Genomic DNA, 17,362 nt, shown 5'->3' with positions numbered 1-17,362 from the left:
GAGAGAGAGAGAGAGAGAGGGGGGAGAAAAGAAGGTCGGTCGAGGAAAAAGAAGGAAACGGAGGAAAGAAAAAATAAGAGGCTGTGAGAGTACGCCCCTTCCCCATGAATACGGTATGCGTAGCTTTGGTAAAACGGAACGAGTGTTCCGCGGAGAAGCTAGAAACCCGAAAAGGATACGAGGGGGCGGGGAGGGCCACGAAGAGGACTTAACCACTCTCGGGACTCTTAAAAGCAGCTTAACTTGCCGCATAAAATTAAGGCATTGTAATTGCAGACGGCGCGGCGTCGCCACTGTCGCGATTCCCTTCTCTCCTTTTTCCCTCCTCTACTTTTCTTCCGTTTCCGCTCGACCGGGAAATATAATTAGCCCGAGTTAACTTTCATCAAATGATTTTTGAATATAATATCCGATTACGCCGCTTATTCCCGGTACGATTAAAATAACAAAACTCGAGTACATATCACTATCTCCTACGATAGACGGTTCGCGATCCGCCTCGCGGAATGGAGGAACGCGAACAAAAGACTTGGATCAGATGGCGGGGGGGGGGGGGAGGGGGGGGGGGACTGGTTAGACGCGAGAAGGGAGGGAGAAAGAGAAAGCAAAAGGCGTGAACGCCGTAAAAGTAGGTGGGTGACAAAGGAGCGCTGTGGTTGGGAAGGGTGCTGGTGATTGGTGGTGAAGTCCACAATGCACTCGTTCCAAGGCAATCCCGGAAGACGGATGATCGTTCTGTATCGAGTACTTCTCCGTTCGCGGTTTCCATCTTTAAGCTCTTTCGATTTTAAAGTGGATTATTTTTATACTTTCCCAGTTCTCTTTTATCTTTTCGAGGATCGATGTAAGTAAGTAAGTATTATTCCATAAGGCGAAAATGGCATCGGGTATCTATCGTAAAGGACGGGTTTTTCATTACGGCTGACGCGAAGGTATTCGCGGCTCGTTATGGCGGTATCGAGGTTGGGAGAAAGGTGGGTGGAAATCAGCGGGGCTCGCACGCTCGATTTCGTGACAAGTTGAAAGAGACGGTAGACATTCGGGGAGGTGGGTGCTGGATTAACTCCCTTCGTGCATAAATGGATGAGAAGAACAAAAGAAAGGAACATCCGAGATTTTTACATTCATCGTTCAGAGGTATGCATCGTCATAGTAGGTGGATAACGCGGATTCGTGTTATTGTACGTGCTCGCGTAGCCAGAGTTGGCTTCTCCCCCACGAGAAAAACGTCGCTGTGTTTGCGCGAATGCAAATAAACCGTAAGCAGCTACGTAAAGGGCTTTTTTTATCGCGTTCCTTCCTTTTCCGCCTCCTTTCGGACGGATGCGACGACGAATAGCGATTGCCGTCGACGTCTTGCTCTCTCTCTCTCTCTCTCTCTCTCTCTCTCTCTCTCTCTCTCTCTCTCTCTCTCTCTCTCTCTCTCTCTCTCTGGTTTCAGCTCGCTTCGTTCGCGCAATCGCGTTTAACGGAATTGAAACGCTCATCGATCCTCCGTGTATCGAGACAGCATTTTCTTTCCAACTTTAGTCGGTTCAAACAAACGTTTGTTTCGCACTGTCGTCGGATACGTCGAATATCGTTGGCAACGTTTGCGCGATGCGCTACGATCGACAATCGACGAGAACGTTTCGAGAAGGTATGTACATGGGAATTTCGTGAAATTAATGAGAGTTACCGATAGAGAGAGAGAGAGAGAGAGAGAGAGAGAGAGAGGGAGAGGTAAAGTTTCCGCTCGACGAAACGTAAGGGGGTGAGAGACGGACGGGAAATGAAGAGGTTAGACCGTGGCGGAGGTTAAACGGAGAACGGAAAGCAACTTCCGTCCCCGGCGTCGTGCGGTAATTAATTAACTGAGAGAAACGAAGGAGGCGCGGGAGAAAAATTCATTTCGTCGAACAAGATTTTCGATCGTTTGCGATCGGCGAATAATACGTACATTGATTGGTTCGTAAAGGAAGAAGATCTCGAGATCACGAGAAGGAAATGGTAATTAATTATTGTGCAATTATTGGTGAATTTAACGGTTGTCAACGTGTACCGGGAAAACGCGTAAGATTTGTCGCGTGATCGGAGAAGGAGTTCGCGTTTCCACCATCGTCGGTATCTCTACCGACGTGTTACTATGTTACTCTCTATCGCACGTGTTATCGTTAAATCTCGGCCGGTTCGGCTAATTACGATTAGGTTATATCAGCTACGTATAGGAGGTAAAAGGGTAATCGGTGGTAAGGTAACAGTTTTCAATCAAAGGTACGTGTTCGACGGGTGTAAATTCGAGTCCAGTTTCGGTGATTGATTTTGTCAGTTAGGCGCGCGTAGTAGTCGAGGAACGTGTGCGGTCAGACCGCGGCGATTACTCGATCATTGTGTCTGACAGTGGTCGTAGGACGGACATGGTCAGGCGATCTCTGTTCGCGTATCTATAGACATAGAGACGTACACTATACGCGTGTGTAGGGGGCATGTATCGGTCGAAGCTAGTAAAATGTGTTGCTGTAAGCGAAAAGAGTATCGATCGCAGGGAGTAGGAGATAATCGGGAAACGGACAATCGGTAACAATAGGCCGTAATAACGGCACGGCACCGTAGGAAAAGTGTAACACACACAGCGCGGGACAATGGTAGGATAATTGGGAAACGCGTATACGAGTAGTAGTCGAGGAGAACTCGAAAGGAGCCGGAAATGGTTCGCAGGTGCGCGGGCATCGAATTCCGACAAGTTTACCGCACGAATCCACCGATTCATCGTGAGAAGTAATTAAAGTTTGTACGCGCCAGTTTAGTGATCTTTGCCCCGCCTTCTGCGTCTATGTATACCGGCCGAGCACGTGTCATCCTCGGGAGTGATAATACCAATCGAATTATTATCAGTATTTTCTTTAAATTGAAGCAATACACGCTGCTCGTATAACTCTGCTACGTATCTGCTATGTATATTTATGCGTGTGGACACAGCTGTAATAACGTGATTGATCGGCAGCCATATTGGAATGTCCAGTATCCATCTGAGAAAGCGGGCCGTGCCCGTTGATTGTTGGATACGATCTAACCTACGAGGTGTTCACTTGCTCGATACGAAGGAAGGCGATTCGGATATTTTCGAATGTTCGATATTGCTCGTAAATCGTTCTTATTTATCCTTTCCTGTTAGGTTCCTTACCTGTAGAGTGGTTCGCGACTGTCCGCTTTGAACCAGAGCACCATAGTGACAGCGTCGTTCGGCTCACGGGGTTGTATGTCACAGGGCAAAGTTGCTCTCTGCCCTGCCACTCCTTGTATCGACTCGATGGATACTGCAACACAGGGTGAGAGGTGCGTTGAAACGAGTTTCCGGTCGCGTTTACGCGAGTCGAGAGGAAGAACGGTGAAACGCGTACTTGGATCACGCGGACTATGGAAATTTCCCGCGTACGTTTCGTGGTCGTGGCGTTAAACCAGCGACAGTGAAAAATGCTGTACGGAATATATCGAGTATTTCCTAAATCGTGAAATATTTCGCGGTTTCTATATATTATATTTTCGGATCGGTTAGCAAGCAGGTGCAGGCGAGTGCAGGTGAATAGATACGCAGGTGGTACTAGGATAGATATAAATTTGTGATTGCGAGAGGCAATAAAATAGGAAATCGGTCGTCGCGAGCGTTACTCGTTGGACGCAAAGCGGGTGGTTAGGGCGACGCTCGCGACGTTCCGGTCCTCGGGACCACCGACCACCACCACCGGAGCATTTCCGCAATCTCCAATAATGCAGATTTTTATCGGCCAACTCGACGTCCCGTCGTCCCCGTTTCCGTCCCAGCTTCATGAATAATCCTTTCGCATTCGTAGGTTTTTCTCTCCGTCGCCATCTCGAGAACTTGCTCTCCTAATTGCTCGAATCGAGCTCGTAAATCTTGGCTCGCAGCAGCAGGAAAGCTGTCGTTGGTCATTCTACTCTATAGAGAACCGGTATCGTTACTCGATCGTTTATTAAATTTGGTGGATCGCGTACGGTGCGAATCTTTCGAGGCGTTACGCGGTGATGGTGTATCCGCGTTGGCACGGTCGCGTAAAACGAGTTTCCGTAGAAAATGTCAACGTCGTCGTCGTCGTCGTCGTCGTCGTCGCGAAGTTTGTCGGTGAAATTCGTTTAAGTCGATGTCGTCGCGTCTGGTCGCGTCTAGTCGCGAGCGTCTACGTTTCGCTCATCCCTCTGCATTTTGGCGCGGAAACACGTATCGCATTTACGTCCGCGTTACAACGACTTTATGCAGGTACGTGCTTTCGCAAACTGTTACGCGGTAATGCAGAAATTCGTTTTGCCCGGTAGAATTGTGGAACGAGTACCACACCGCATTAGCTTTCCATCCGGGCACCCGCGAGCCCGAAATTTATACCCGACGGTGAGGAAAAAATTGCCAAGTAACCGAACATTTTCACGATAAACGACAACGTTCGTTTCTGTTAATGTCGTGTGTTTCAACAAAGGGGAGCTATTAGCTAGGAGATATTGGCTTCTAACGAATGATTATCGATCGAAAGATCTACTTCTACTTTTCCCGACTTTTCCCCATGGAATTTAAATGAAATTCCTTCGAAAACAATGATGCCGCGCCGGCGAGCGGTCATATAATAAACCGAGTCTGCTCCTGACACTTCTGTTGATGAGTATAATTACCGCAACGCTAAACTCGGACCAGAATTTTCAGCTCGCCCTCCCTCCTTTTACCTTACCTAACCTAACCTAACCTAACCTAACCTAACCTAACTTACCTTCGAGCGACCGTCGTCACTTTCTTCCCCTCACCTGACGACCAACAATTTCCATCGTAGGTATTCAGCAAATTTTTTCAACGCGACTCTACTCTTTTCCGCGTGCGTTCCAGTTGCGCGGAGTAGTTTTCCGCGTTAAAAATTATTTTCCTCCCGGCCAATTGACATCAATGAACTTACTTACCACCGTAAAAACGGCGGAATAATCTTTCGTTCTCTCGTAGCCTCGTTGATGTTTGTTAGAGCTAGCTCCGTGCTAGGAGCAAATATCCATAGACTGTAGTTGATAGGGAGAATTCGGGACGGAAATTGACTATCGTGTTAATTGACTGCGGATTATCGGACCCGACGTCGATGTCAGTTAACGGGGGGTGTACTACGGCGTAAAACTCGACGGAATCGATCGAGATCGGTAATCGCGATCAGCGCCGTTTTTTCCTCGAGGGACACAAGCCAGGTGGGAACGGATAGGAGAGAGCTGACGAGGCGCGAGTCATCGAGAGATTCAATCGTCCGAGTTTCCTTCTCTTTAAATTTATCTCTATTCGAAAAATAGGAGAATCAAATATTTCGCATCCTCTCTCTCTCTTCTTCTCGGTTCATATTTTCTTTTCGATTTGTTTCTTTCAAATTCAATGGGAATTCGTTGGTTTCGTTCGCAGCCAACTTGTTACAAACGAATGTTTATTGGAGAGTCTGGTAATGGTTCGACGAGAATAAACCGAAAAATATAATAAACCAGAGCGGAGGCAGAGGCACAGGCATGATTAATGATTAGGAGAAGGCTCGAGTGAAATTTCAAATTTTAATAACGCACGAGCTTCAATATTTTCTCCCTTTGATAGCGTTAACGAGACATTATTAAACGAACGCGTGTCTTTGTCAAAGCAGCGATATACGAAAATCGATAGGGTAGATGGGGTACGTATATGTAATATCGTATCAAGATGGTGCTAAAAATGATACCTCGCGAAAGCAATTATTTACACTTTGCCGTGTAATCGAACGATTAACAGAGAGGGAGGGAGAGAGAGAGAGAGAGAGAGAGAGAGAAAGTGAAGTAAATTTCGGTTCTCATGGGAAAACTGTTGTTTGTTCTTCGACGCGTTCGTTAACATTTTTACATTTAAGCAGATACAAACGATTCGGATCTCGGTTTAGGTGTAGGTGTAGGCGTGAAGGGTACGCGTGAAAGAAAAGAGGTGAACGAACGGGTTGGTACGGGTTCCCGTATTCGCGTAGACTCGAGGGATCCTTCCGATTTCCATATCGTAATTAATTTCTCATTTAGCCAGCGCGTCGCATTAATTATACATGTCCCACGGCGCTGGTACGACCATACCTATCTATAATAATTACATTATATTTCGAGCGGGACTTATAAAGCGCAGACGCATTATACGCGTCTATCTGTATGCTCGCCGAAATAACGCGACGCTCTACTGCCGTCCGATTGTTATTCTCCAACTCTATTTTCGCGCGACAAGATCGCCGTCGCTAGCCGGTTATCCTTCCTTAATCTTAACAAATTGTTTTCCCTCTCTCCGGACGCGTGTACGGACGCGTGCACCATGTACGTACATATCTCTACTCGTTCGAGAGCAAACGAGAGCGATCTTACGGACGGATAGCGGATTTGCTCCGATAGGTACTTACTCGGATGTTTCTCCTCGGCGTTGTTTGCGTCTTCTCTGTTAGACGTCGTTTTCTTCGACTGTGCGTTCGCAAAGCTCGATAGCTCGATGCACGCGACCGCGATCAATATCCACAGCATACTGACACTTCTCTTCTCTCTCTCTCTCTCTCTTTCTCTCTTGACACTTTCACCCTCGAACCATCCTAACGACGGCGTTCACGTTCGCCTTTTCTCCGAGCGACGCGCTCTTCTCTTCTGTCAACAGAGAACGGACCAGCACTAGATTACGCGCTACATTTTTCGACGAGCATTCGATATCAATTTTCTCGCGATAGATGCGATCGAACGACCCCCGTCCGTCCTCTCCCTGATCTTTATCGAACTCGACTCCTCCCGGTGGTTCTATTTCTCCTAGCAGCCAAATGCGAATCGAATATCCCCTAAACTGTTTTCAACAACCCACCCCCTGTGCTCTCGTATATGGATCACTTTCCTTCCCGAGTGAATAACAGTGTATATTCAAATCAATATCAATTTTTCAAACCGTTCAAACTCTTCGTCCGATCTAATCTATCTCCCTCCAACTTATCTGCCGCTAGTTAGAGAGGTTCGAAAAGGGTCCGCGGTAGGCGAACGTAATGGGAGGTTACGCGAGCGATATTAAAATTAAGAGAATCCCGTGGTTACCGCTCGCTGTAAGTAAACGAAACACGCATGGACGGACGGACGATCCGTAGGTATGTAGAGGTGTACGCGTGCATACACGAAACGAACGGGAATCTACGAACGACGAACAAGTGGCAGGGTGATTGTCGCTTCGCGCATCACCGATTGAAACGTATTATTTTTTATCGACCAGCGGCCGGACGAATCTCAGCCCGCGTTCATCGGCAACACCCTCCCTGCGCAATCGACGCGGACAAAAATAGAAATAAAAGCGTAATTCGCAATATCCTTTTTCCTCCTGTTCGTTGACAACGATTCAGCGCATCGCCGGCACCGATAAATGCTCCGCGAAGGTATACGAAAGATGAGACAAAAGAAAGGATCGAAATTTTTTAAACGGATAGAGCTGTACGCGCGTAACGAAATAAACGATTTCGAGACGGTGCTCGTTCGCTTACGATCGGTCGCGATGCCGCCTCGAGATTCGAGAGGACGTCCGAGAAAGAAAGAAAAAAAAGGCTAGAGGTGTACCTGGCTCGGTGAAAGCCGCTTGGTCCCGGTTCCGTATCCGTTTCCGCCTCGCTGCCGGACAGCACCGACGGCAAGAGACGCGATATTTGTATCGTACGTAGTTGTCGCACGATTCAAGTGACAAGTCCTGGCTGAACCGTGAACCGCGTAGCGTCCTCTCATCGGTCGTTTCTTCGAACGTTCGAATGTTACTCACTCGAACTCACCTCCAACTTTGTATCGTACTCCCGCGCACTGTTCCCATCGATCTCTACTCGTTGCTCGATGCGCGTATCCGATCGAACTGCATTCGTAGTCGGATGTAAACACGATCGAAGGAGAAACGTTTCTCTCGCGAGGGACGAAGCGCGCGTCCCGAGGTTCGCGATTACACTGGATGCTGCTACCGGTGAACTTTCGCGCACGGATACCATTCTCGTTCGAACCTGCGCCTCGTTCCAAACTCAGCCACCGGTGCCGCGTCGCGCCGAATCACCCGTTGCGCACCCCACTTTTCCGAACCGAGCCCCGGATTCGTGCGAGCTCGATAATCTTCGCGTCCAGCTTCGCGTCCAGCTTCGCGTTCAGCTTCGCGAACCCCGTGCCCAAGGATCCTTCTCCTCCCCCTTCTCACCCTCCTCGCAACACGAGTTGCGAAACCGGTTGTCTAAATACCGCGCGATACGAGCCTTCTTATTTCGGTAATTAACCACTGGATCGAGTCGAATTCGACGCCGTATATATTTACGCGCGTTGCTCGATGCTTTCGGTTAGGTTAGGTTAGGTCAGCTCGGGTTGGGTTAGGTGAAATATTCTCAGAGAGAAATGTATCCGAAAAATAGACGAGACCGGTCCCCCTCTATTTACACGGAACCTGCCGACTGGGTAAACGTTCCCAAAGTCCTTCTCGTAAAGCGGAAAGCGATTGGAATCCGGAAGCAAGTAAAGTCAGCGAGTCGGAAACGGTCGATACGGCAGACTACTTTTCGGTTTCGAAGGGAAATGGAAGAAAAAGGCATAGATGGTAGAAATGGTTTTCTCGCAACGTACACGTATAGGTACACGCGTACAGCTGGATTGGATAATTTTCATTGTTCGTTGTACCGGAGAAACCGGCCGAACGCCCCCAAGGATTATCATAATATCGCTGTTCGCGTGCGTTCGATGATTTTTCGGTATCCAGAGAAGCTTGGTAACGGTCCGTTACGAGGCCGTTTCGGTATCGATAATAAGAGAGAAAAGTTTCAACGAGAGTTTGCGATTTATTCAAGTTTTATTGCTCGAACCGAGAAACCGAAGAGAGAATCCGCTGGGAGGGAAAGAAATTACGCGGACGAATGGAAGTATTATTGCACCGTTTGCTTACGTTCGGCGAAACCGAAACGTACACGGGGAAAAGCGGAAAGAAGAAAAAAGGAAAGAAAGAGAAGTGAAAAATTCGGAGCCCTCGCAAACTGGAGAGACCGCGTTCGGAGGTTCCAATTAGAATGTTTCGACGTTCATCTCGAGCGAGCAGCGCGACTCGAGAGCGCATCGTTCGTCATTCTCGAGCGAATACCGTGTTTCGCGAAACGATTGCGCGACTTTCACAATAAATCCTGTCGTGTCATACACTGTCGATTCATTAATTCATCCAACTTTTCCAATGAGTTCAACTTGTTCTTTCTCTTCATCCCTGGTTCCGTGTACGTGTTCTACTAGCCAGGGTTCGTTCACCGGGGAATTCCATCTCTCTGCGATTCTCGTCCCTCGATCGCGTTAGGTGACGTAAACTTTTTCAAAACTATACAACTGTATTAGAAAGTAAATTTGTCGAGTATATAGTCGTAAATAAAGAAATAACGGTTCGTTCCGTTCCGCAGCGTTTGCTGCTTAGCTGGGTATGTAACCTGCTGCGCGCGTACGTACAAGACGAAACTGGCGTGGCTGTGGGAAGGTTTGCGAAAACTTTTACCCTTAATCGTGCCGTATCTCGGCCAACTTGTTCCGAGCGGGCAACAAATCGGCTTTAACGCGCGTAGAGATATACACGCCTAAACCGCGATATTATTACATACGAAAGAGTAGTTTTAGTCCATCTGTTAACGATTATGGATACGACGATTATCTAATAATCGTCGATATGTATTTGATGGGATGAAAAAACTAGGTAGGTAAACCTAGTTGGGACTTGGTCTCGGACGAGACTCGAGGAGACAGAGGCGGCGATGGTGTGTGGGTGAAGGAGATTGCGCGAGTTTCGAGGAACAGACGGAAAAAGATATGAAAGTGGAAGAAGTCAGTTCGGTCATAAATCGTACACCTTGCTGCACGGACGTAGAGATAGGAAGGCCGTATCCGGGAGACATTTTCAGAAGTTAATCATTCTTCTCGCGCTCTCTCCTCCTCTCGAGGCAAGGAGTCGCAAGGATCTTTCATTAACGCGAGCATCGTATCGCGCGAATATTGCTCGTTTTATCGGTTCGTCGAGCCGTTCGTCGCGTTAGACGTGTCACCGCGTCCATTGCGTTCGAAGGAAAGGGGCAAAGTTCTCGAATCGAAGGAGAAGCTTACTTTTTCTCATCAACATTTCCGGGTCGATTATACGATATTTACAATATTTTAACGACGGTTATCGAACAGACGGTTTGGCTAGCCGAATTTCAATTATTATCGACGCAGCCTGAGTCGCAGCACTCTCTCGCGATTAACTATTGTATGTTTGCAGCGCGCCTCGCCTACTCGTACCCTGTTCTACTCGGCCGCGGTGCGTGGCGCGCGCGGTCCAATAAATCGATAATCGGTTGGATAATGTCCGCGGTCGCGTGACACGCGTCCCTCCCGATTTAAATGACAAACAGGATTAATCTTTTACTTTGGTGCTCTCTCTCTCTCTCTCTCTCTCTCTCTCTCTCTCTCTCTCTCTCTCTCTCTCTGTTTTCATTTCCCGATATCGACGTTGGTAGGGGTGCCGATTATATTCGCGCGCAACAACTATACAGGTACATAGCAGTTTTCGTCGGTTGATAACCGTAACGCGTACCGGCTTTTCGACCGGTTCTCTCATCGGTCGCGTACCGCGAGGCGTCTTGCGGTACCCTCCGGAATGGCCGGTGGGAACCAGAAATTCCTGAGGGAACCGCGAACCTCTAGCAGGAAGTGCTGCGGCGAACCACGAGTCCGATCCTCGAATAGAGTTTAAACCGAACGAGCTACTCTCCTCGTACCGCGAGAACGGTTCGCCTCTGACTACGCCGAACCCACTCGTATTTTATTTTATTTTATTTCATTTTATTATATTATATTATATTACTATACTTATTCGCATCTAGCTGGCAGTGAACGAATCGATTTTCTCGATCCGTTCCGTTCCGTTATCGGTACCGACCCAGACGGAGCCTTCTGGCTGCTTTCCTCGAAACTGTGCAGCGAAACGCAAGCAACTATCCGATCGGAATAGGATGAACTTGAAACGCTGAAGAGTGGCGTTTCGTGTTTTCTCGGCATTAGCCGGGCTATTCGGTCAAATGAAATAGAATCGGTTCGGTTAGCAGCCGGGCTAAATACACGGTAACGCGCGATTGTCGAGAGCGGTGGTATTCGGGATCCATGGGAACGTAAATTTGTTTGGGTGGTAATAAAAGTAAACACGCGGTAAAGTATCCGAGTAGTTTTATTTGCTAGATAGAATGTAGGAAAAGTCCAAGTGGATTGAAAACCGGATGGCCGCCGCGTAATGATATTTGTAGTCTGGTGGTGGTCGTACATTTGAATAATGGGCCCGCATAATGGATAGAGACGCGTCGATAAAACCGATAAGGGCTGCTCTTCTCCGATTTATCAATATATTTGAAAGAAAGATGATTTCGAGTTTAAAACGGCTCGCGATATTGAACGCAGTTTAGCGACCGAGGATCCGTTTACCAATGGATCGTTAAATTTCCGGTTAATTGGCCGAGACGGGCCCGATTGTGAGGAATGTAATTAAATTGCCAGCAAGCTTCGAAGGATTGCCTCCTGGTGGAACATCGGGTTGATGTTAAATGGAAGATTGCCTAGAAATGGAAACGCTGAAACGACGACCGAAACGTTTTACCGTCAAACTAATCGTTACCTCGGATAACGCGAGTAATTGGCTGAGAGTACGTACATATAATGGCATACGTACCTAGCGGAGCTACTGCTGCATAGACGTACCGGAATATTACGCTACATATCTATCTATCTATCTATCTATGTATGTATGCATGCATGTATGTATGTATGTAGATGGTTGACTACGTTACACCTCTACTCGACGAGACGGGACGGGACGGGACGGGACGAGACGAGACGAGACGAGACGAGACGAGACGAGACGAGACGAGACGAGACGAGACGAGACGAGACGAGACGATTAGTACTTCTGATTTCATTTTCGAAACGATCGCATACGTATACACGACCAAATATGTACACGTACGTAGAGGTAACAATGATAAAAGGATTAGCGTCGCTAAAATACATACGCCGAAAGGTGTGCAGCTGATTTATTAGCGTGATCAATGCTATTCTTACCATCGATCGCCTGTTCTGTTTACGCGATTATTATTCGGTACAATGTTTAATGCATCCGCAAGCTAGCTCTCGTTTAGCTTCTGAATCCTGAATCCGGAATTCGGACGCGAGGAGGGTAAGGTTAGGTGGCAGGAATTTTTCAATTTTCGACAAGTGGTTACTGTTTGCAAAAGAGTATATCAGTTTTATTGTCGCTGTATAAAGCTAATTCATAATGTTAAACTATCCATGATAAGTTAACGACTTAAATATTAAATTAATCCATCGATGAACATTCGTTTCAGCTCGGTTTTCGCAATCTTTTTCGTAGCGGTGTACGGGAGATCGTCTATGAATTTAACGCGCGCCAGTGCATAAAATTCCGGCGCATTCTTCGTGAAGTAAGATATCAGCTCGCGTTCCGTTACCTGAATGGAAAAGAACGTTAAGAAACGGAGTTAATGATAGTTGGATGTCAGAGAGTGGAATACCCACCTGTTTGTTGGGTAGTTTAATTACAAGGGCAATCGGCAGCTCTCCCTCGATATCGGACGGTATCGATATCACCGCGGACTTGCATACCGCTGGATGCGCGTCGAGAACAGCCTCTATTTCGGGGACCGACAAACAGCAATCTTTGTACTTGATAAATTCGCTCGTTCTGCCAACTATATAGAACTCTCCATCCTCGTCGTAGTATCCGATATCACCCATGTGTACCCATCCTGGTAGGTAGAAAATTATAATAGAAGAATCGCGAAACGCGAATAAACGATAACAAAATACTCACCGTCCGTGTCGATCGCTTTCATGGTTGCCTCATGGTTATCTCTGTATCCGTTCATTTGCGAGGTTGTTTTCACGCAAATCTCGCCCTGTTCGTTCGGACCCAGGGCATTTCCTGTTCTCATGCAAACCACTTTTATTCGAACACCCTGGCAAACGTAACCGCAGCTACCGTATTTACACCCTCGCACTTGTCTAGTGATACAATTCCCTACGTCGGTTGATCCTGAAATGTGATCGATCCGTCTCTATACTATTGTCACGCGGATGCACACGCACACGCACACGCACGCACGCACGCACGCACGCACGTACCGTACATCTGCAATACATTTACTCCCGGCAGTTGTTTGATTAATTCTTTGTGAACTTGACGGGCGAACGGTGAACCGCCGAAGCGGATGATTTTCAAGTTTGTCCGTTTTAAATCGTCGATTAAACCGAATTTGTAAATTTGCCTGATTATGTTGGAATCGGCTGTGTAAGTCTCTACCTATAGGGCATAAGTCTCTACCTATAGGGCATGGATTTAATAGAAACGATAGGGGGTAGGAGGGTCGCTCACCTTGTATTTCTTGATCAGATCGCAATAATATTTCGCGTCTTTCCCATCGTCGGCAATTATTCTGGTCGCGTTACCGCGAAGCGCTGACATTGCGTCGATAAAGTATGTGATCCATCGCACCGCGGCTGCGCATAAATCGACCCGATTTGTTGTCTCGCGGGTATACGCCGGGTGTATCAAGGTCCTCAATGCCAGGTGAGAGAGCTCGGCCGATTTCGGTAACCCTGTCGATCCCGATGTAGGAATTAGTAAAGCTACTTCCTTCGGATTCTCGACGTTTTCGCAACGGAATCGTTCAATTTCCGTGGAGGGTGTTCGCATCGATAGAATTTCGTTAAAACCGGTTTCGAAAGTCACCGTTTCAATGTTCACGTTCAGTTCTGTTCGAGCATCGGTGAAATCGTTTACCGCATTTTCGTGAAGAAAGATTAACTTTGGCCTCGAGATCGAGAGAAAGTGTTTGTACGCACCTGGAAATAAACCCAATGGAAGAAAATCTAGTTGTCAAGCGTACAAGGATAGGTATTATAATATTATAATGTGTAATTACGCAGTGGCAATTGCTGATATTCAACGGCGCATACTGCACCGATGTAGAAACAGGCGAATACAGGAGCGTAGACATCGAAAAAACAACCGCTGCAGATTGCTACCGTATCGCCTGGTTTAATTCCCTTTTTCCTTAACCATATCGCGCACTTGATACTTTTCTCCATCATTTCCTTGTACGTGCGTGTTTCACCCGTATTCGCTTCTATCTGCGCGGCAACGACACGTTTAGTTTACGTTTCATTTACGATTGTTCGCGCGCGTGCGTACCTGTCCAACAACGTCCGGTTTACTCCGAAATATTTCAAGAATTACTTCTCCGACGTTCAGTGAGCTTTCAGGAAACACCAATTCCTTGCCAACGATCACGTTGTCCTTTATTTCGAAATCGGGTTTATTCTAAACGATGGATCGAGAATGAGAGAAAGAGAGAGAGAGAGAGAGAGAGAGAGAATTTCCTTCGCCGCTTGTGTCGAGCGTCTCGTTGCGATCGCTTACCTGATTGTTTGCCATTTTCGGTAAAATGTTCAGTTTTCGTTGACTCTGGTCGATGAGTGTCGCGAGCACTGTACCGATTCGCAGCGAACGCTTCGATCACTCGATCGGTATTATATACCCAGTGCCGTTGGTGTAACGAGTAAGATAACATTTATCGTGTCAAAATTCACCGCGACCTTGTTGTATAATCGAAAGCACAATGGAAATTGTTCGGAAGATTGCTCGAACGTAACCGTTCTTTTATTCTGAGAAAGATTCGGAAAATACATAGACGTAGAGGGAGAATTTCGATCACGTACGCGCATCGTGGCGGTCCCGCATGTAATTCCCCTTCCCCTCGACCTTGTAATTAGGCACTCGAAAATGAACAACAGACGGCACACGCGTGAAAAATGTTATCGCAACAAGATCGTCTTAGAAACGTATCCTTTTGTTTTGGAACGTATGATAACTCTAATATCTCTGATGGCACAACATTGTATTTGATCTGTTGGCTGTGTTATCGGTACTCGTTATGGCGTGTTACCTGAAACCAGGCGAAACATTCATTAGGTATGTCTATAGATGACGATTAAATGGAATTGGACGAGTTTAATCGTGGAAACGTTAGTTCGGCAAAAAGGAAAACAGAAACGATCTCTTCGCGGAGAAGAGACGAGCTTCCTCACCGAGTGACTATCGACTCGAATCCATTTAATTAATGTCAACACGCCTGTTTTCCCGGCGTATACTTTTCTGATAAACGACAAAGAGTTTCGAGGTGGATCGAGGATGAAATTGAATTTCGATTTACGGTTATTACTGCTAATCCAACAACCGGTGTGAAACGGTTACAATTTTCTAGCTGATGAATTTTCAAGATGGACGTAAAGCACGAGTTTCGCGAGGAAGAGGAGAAGAGTTAGACGCGACGACTCTTGTTGGCAGCGACATTGTGAGATTTCATATTTCTCGCACCCGTGAGTGCCCGTAGTAGAAGACGTTTCTTGGATCTCTTTCGAGGATTCGCCAGAATTCTCCTGCTGCTTCTACCGTCAGCCTTCTACGCGCGCGACGTTTCGTTTCCCTTCGAGATCTTTCCTGATTTTAATGTCAAGTTAAATATTGAACCTGTTCCTAGAAATAGCCTGCCGATGAAATAGATTTTACGTAGATAGATCGTGAAACGCGTAAGTAAGCGAGTAGGTAAGTAAGTAATTCGATCAACCTGGACGGTCGACGACTTCTCCCTCCGAGTTCTAACCGATTTATGAACGTGGTAACCTAACACGAGACTGCACTATGCGACTGCCAACGGGACTCTAATCCTCTGCCCCACAATGACCTCGATATCGACGTCCCTTTTAATCGGACATTTTATTTTGAAAATTTTCATTCCATCTAATCTTATCGTCTTCTAGCGTTATTTACTCCCGTGCCATTGTTAAGTACAGATAGATAGATAGATAGATAGATAGATAGATAGAGAGAGAGAGAGAGAGAGAGAGAGAGAGAGAGAGAGAGACAACCGCAATACTTTACGCGTACGTAGGTGTATATCGTATATCGTGCATCGAGAAAAGAAATGAATTTTTTTCGAGCTCGACCGCGAGAATGAAAAGTGGTCGATCGTAAGGTGAAATTGAATTCGGATATCCGGGGAGCGGTAGTCGGAAAGTAAGTAGTCGCGGGCCGAAGATAAGAAGGGCTCGCGGAGATGACAGAGGTTCGCTCTCAACTGGGAAATCCTTCGGGAAATCTACGATTTCTCGATCTTAGCCAGGTGCGCCGTTTCCGATCGTCGCGGTCGGAGATGTTTTTTCAAGTACAGGAGAGATTAAATTTTTCTTTTAAATAATGATAAAGAGTGCGGTGTCACCCTCTGGTTCATCTTCCGATCCGCCATTAATTTTCGTGAACCCGTTCCTCTTGGATAATAATTAGAGGATATCGAACGGAATAGGAATTTACATGCTATCTCTAAATTCTTAACGGAACGAAAGAAGGGAAGGTTTGGCGTCGATGGTCGATTGTAGCGATGTTTGCGAACGGAACCGTTTAATTGGCGGCAAGAACCGTACGTCGTGTTAATTTCCCTGTGGGTGAGCAATCAGCTTTCCGCAACCGGCTGATAATTCGATCGTTTCTCCGATTACACGGTTCTCTTTGAGCTCTTTCAGGCTGCTTAATTGTTCGCGTAAAAGGAGAGGATAGGTTAGTTTTGAAATGATAAGTAATTGGTAATTATGTGGCAATAACAGAGGGAGTTATTCGGGGCGTTATTCGGAGTAGTAGAATTTATTGATCGAGGTTGAAAAGATTCATCCCATTCCTACCGTTGGATAGGAGGAACGTTGGCGAGAACAGTTTTGTTTCTTTTCCATTTTACCGTTCCGCCTCGGAACGTCTGGAGCGGAAGTTGAAACGGCTGCGCGGAAAAATGCTGCGCCTTGCGACGGAAATTGGTACTTGCACCCTTTAATTTTCAGTTGATCGAAGAGATCGAGTTGCTCGACTCCCGCTAAGGACCGACCCGATCCTGAATCGTAATAGGGTCCATGAAAGACGACGCGATATATCTCCTCTTTCCTCGGTTGAACGAAGAGAATAAAATAAGAGAGAGAGAGAGAGAGGAGAACCAACAGCACTTGGACGAGTGGACAGAGTGGGTTTTAGCCGAGTCGGGGTAAGTGCAGCAGCCGCCTCGTTACCGTCCCCAATCGACAACGCCTCGTTCGATGGAACGAGGAACGCGAGGAACCCGCTCGAGTTAAACCGATTTGACGTTAGGAACGGCGCACGGAAGTTACGGACAAGAACATCGCGAACCGTATCTTTCGTGTTTCGCGTCCTACTCGACGAGCCATTTATTTGCATATGCAACGAACGTAAACGAAGCGAACT

The 17,362-nt window shown here is 46.9% G+C and overlaps 2 protein-coding genes across 4 annotated transcripts in view; both read right to left on the bottom strand.

Moving 5' to 3' along the window:
* Positions 1 to 14,353, bottom strand: part of LOC143427776 (nephrin) — a 33,530-nt gene extending 19,177 nt beyond the window's left edge. For all 3 annotated transcript variants that reach the window (XR_013102362.1, XM_076902240.1, XM_076902241.1), the window contains exons 1-3: positions 14,252 to 14,353; positions 6,411 to 6,645; positions 3,164 to 3,296 (exon numbers count right to left, since the gene is read on the bottom strand). Coding sequence is in view for 2 of the 3 variants with exons in the window: in XM_076902240.1 (XP_076758355.1) it covers positions 3,164 to 3,296; positions 6,411 to 6,528 (251 nt within the window). In the remaining variant the exon portion in view is untranslated. The remainder of the gene's footprint in view (positions 1 to 3,163; positions 3,297 to 6,410; positions 6,646 to 14,251) is intronic.
* Positions 12,354 to 14,494, bottom strand: LOC143428544 (luciferin 4-monooxygenase-like). The gene is made up of 8 exons (XM_076903543.1): positions 14,480 to 14,494; positions 14,252 to 14,356; positions 13,983 to 14,190; positions 13,433 to 13,812; positions 13,183 to 13,360; positions 12,872 to 13,093; positions 12,577 to 12,806; positions 12,354 to 12,509 (listed from the first exon to the last, which is right to left on the bottom strand). Exons 1-8 carry the CDS (start codon positions 14,492 to 14,494, stop codon positions 12,354 to 12,356), a joined length of 1,494 nt encoding a protein of 497 aa, XP_076759658.1.
* Between the last annotated feature and the right edge of the window lie 2,868 nt (positions 14,495 to 17,362).

This window comes from Xylocopa sonorina, chromosome 1 (assembly GCF_050948175.1).
Source record: "Xylocopa sonorina isolate GNS202 chromosome 1, iyXylSono1_principal, whole genome shotgun sequence".
NCBI classification, from domain to species: Eukaryota; Metazoa; Arthropoda; class Insecta; order Hymenoptera; family Apidae; genus Xylocopa; species Xylocopa sonorina.
This window is presented reverse-complemented; position numbering and strand designations above follow the sequence as displayed.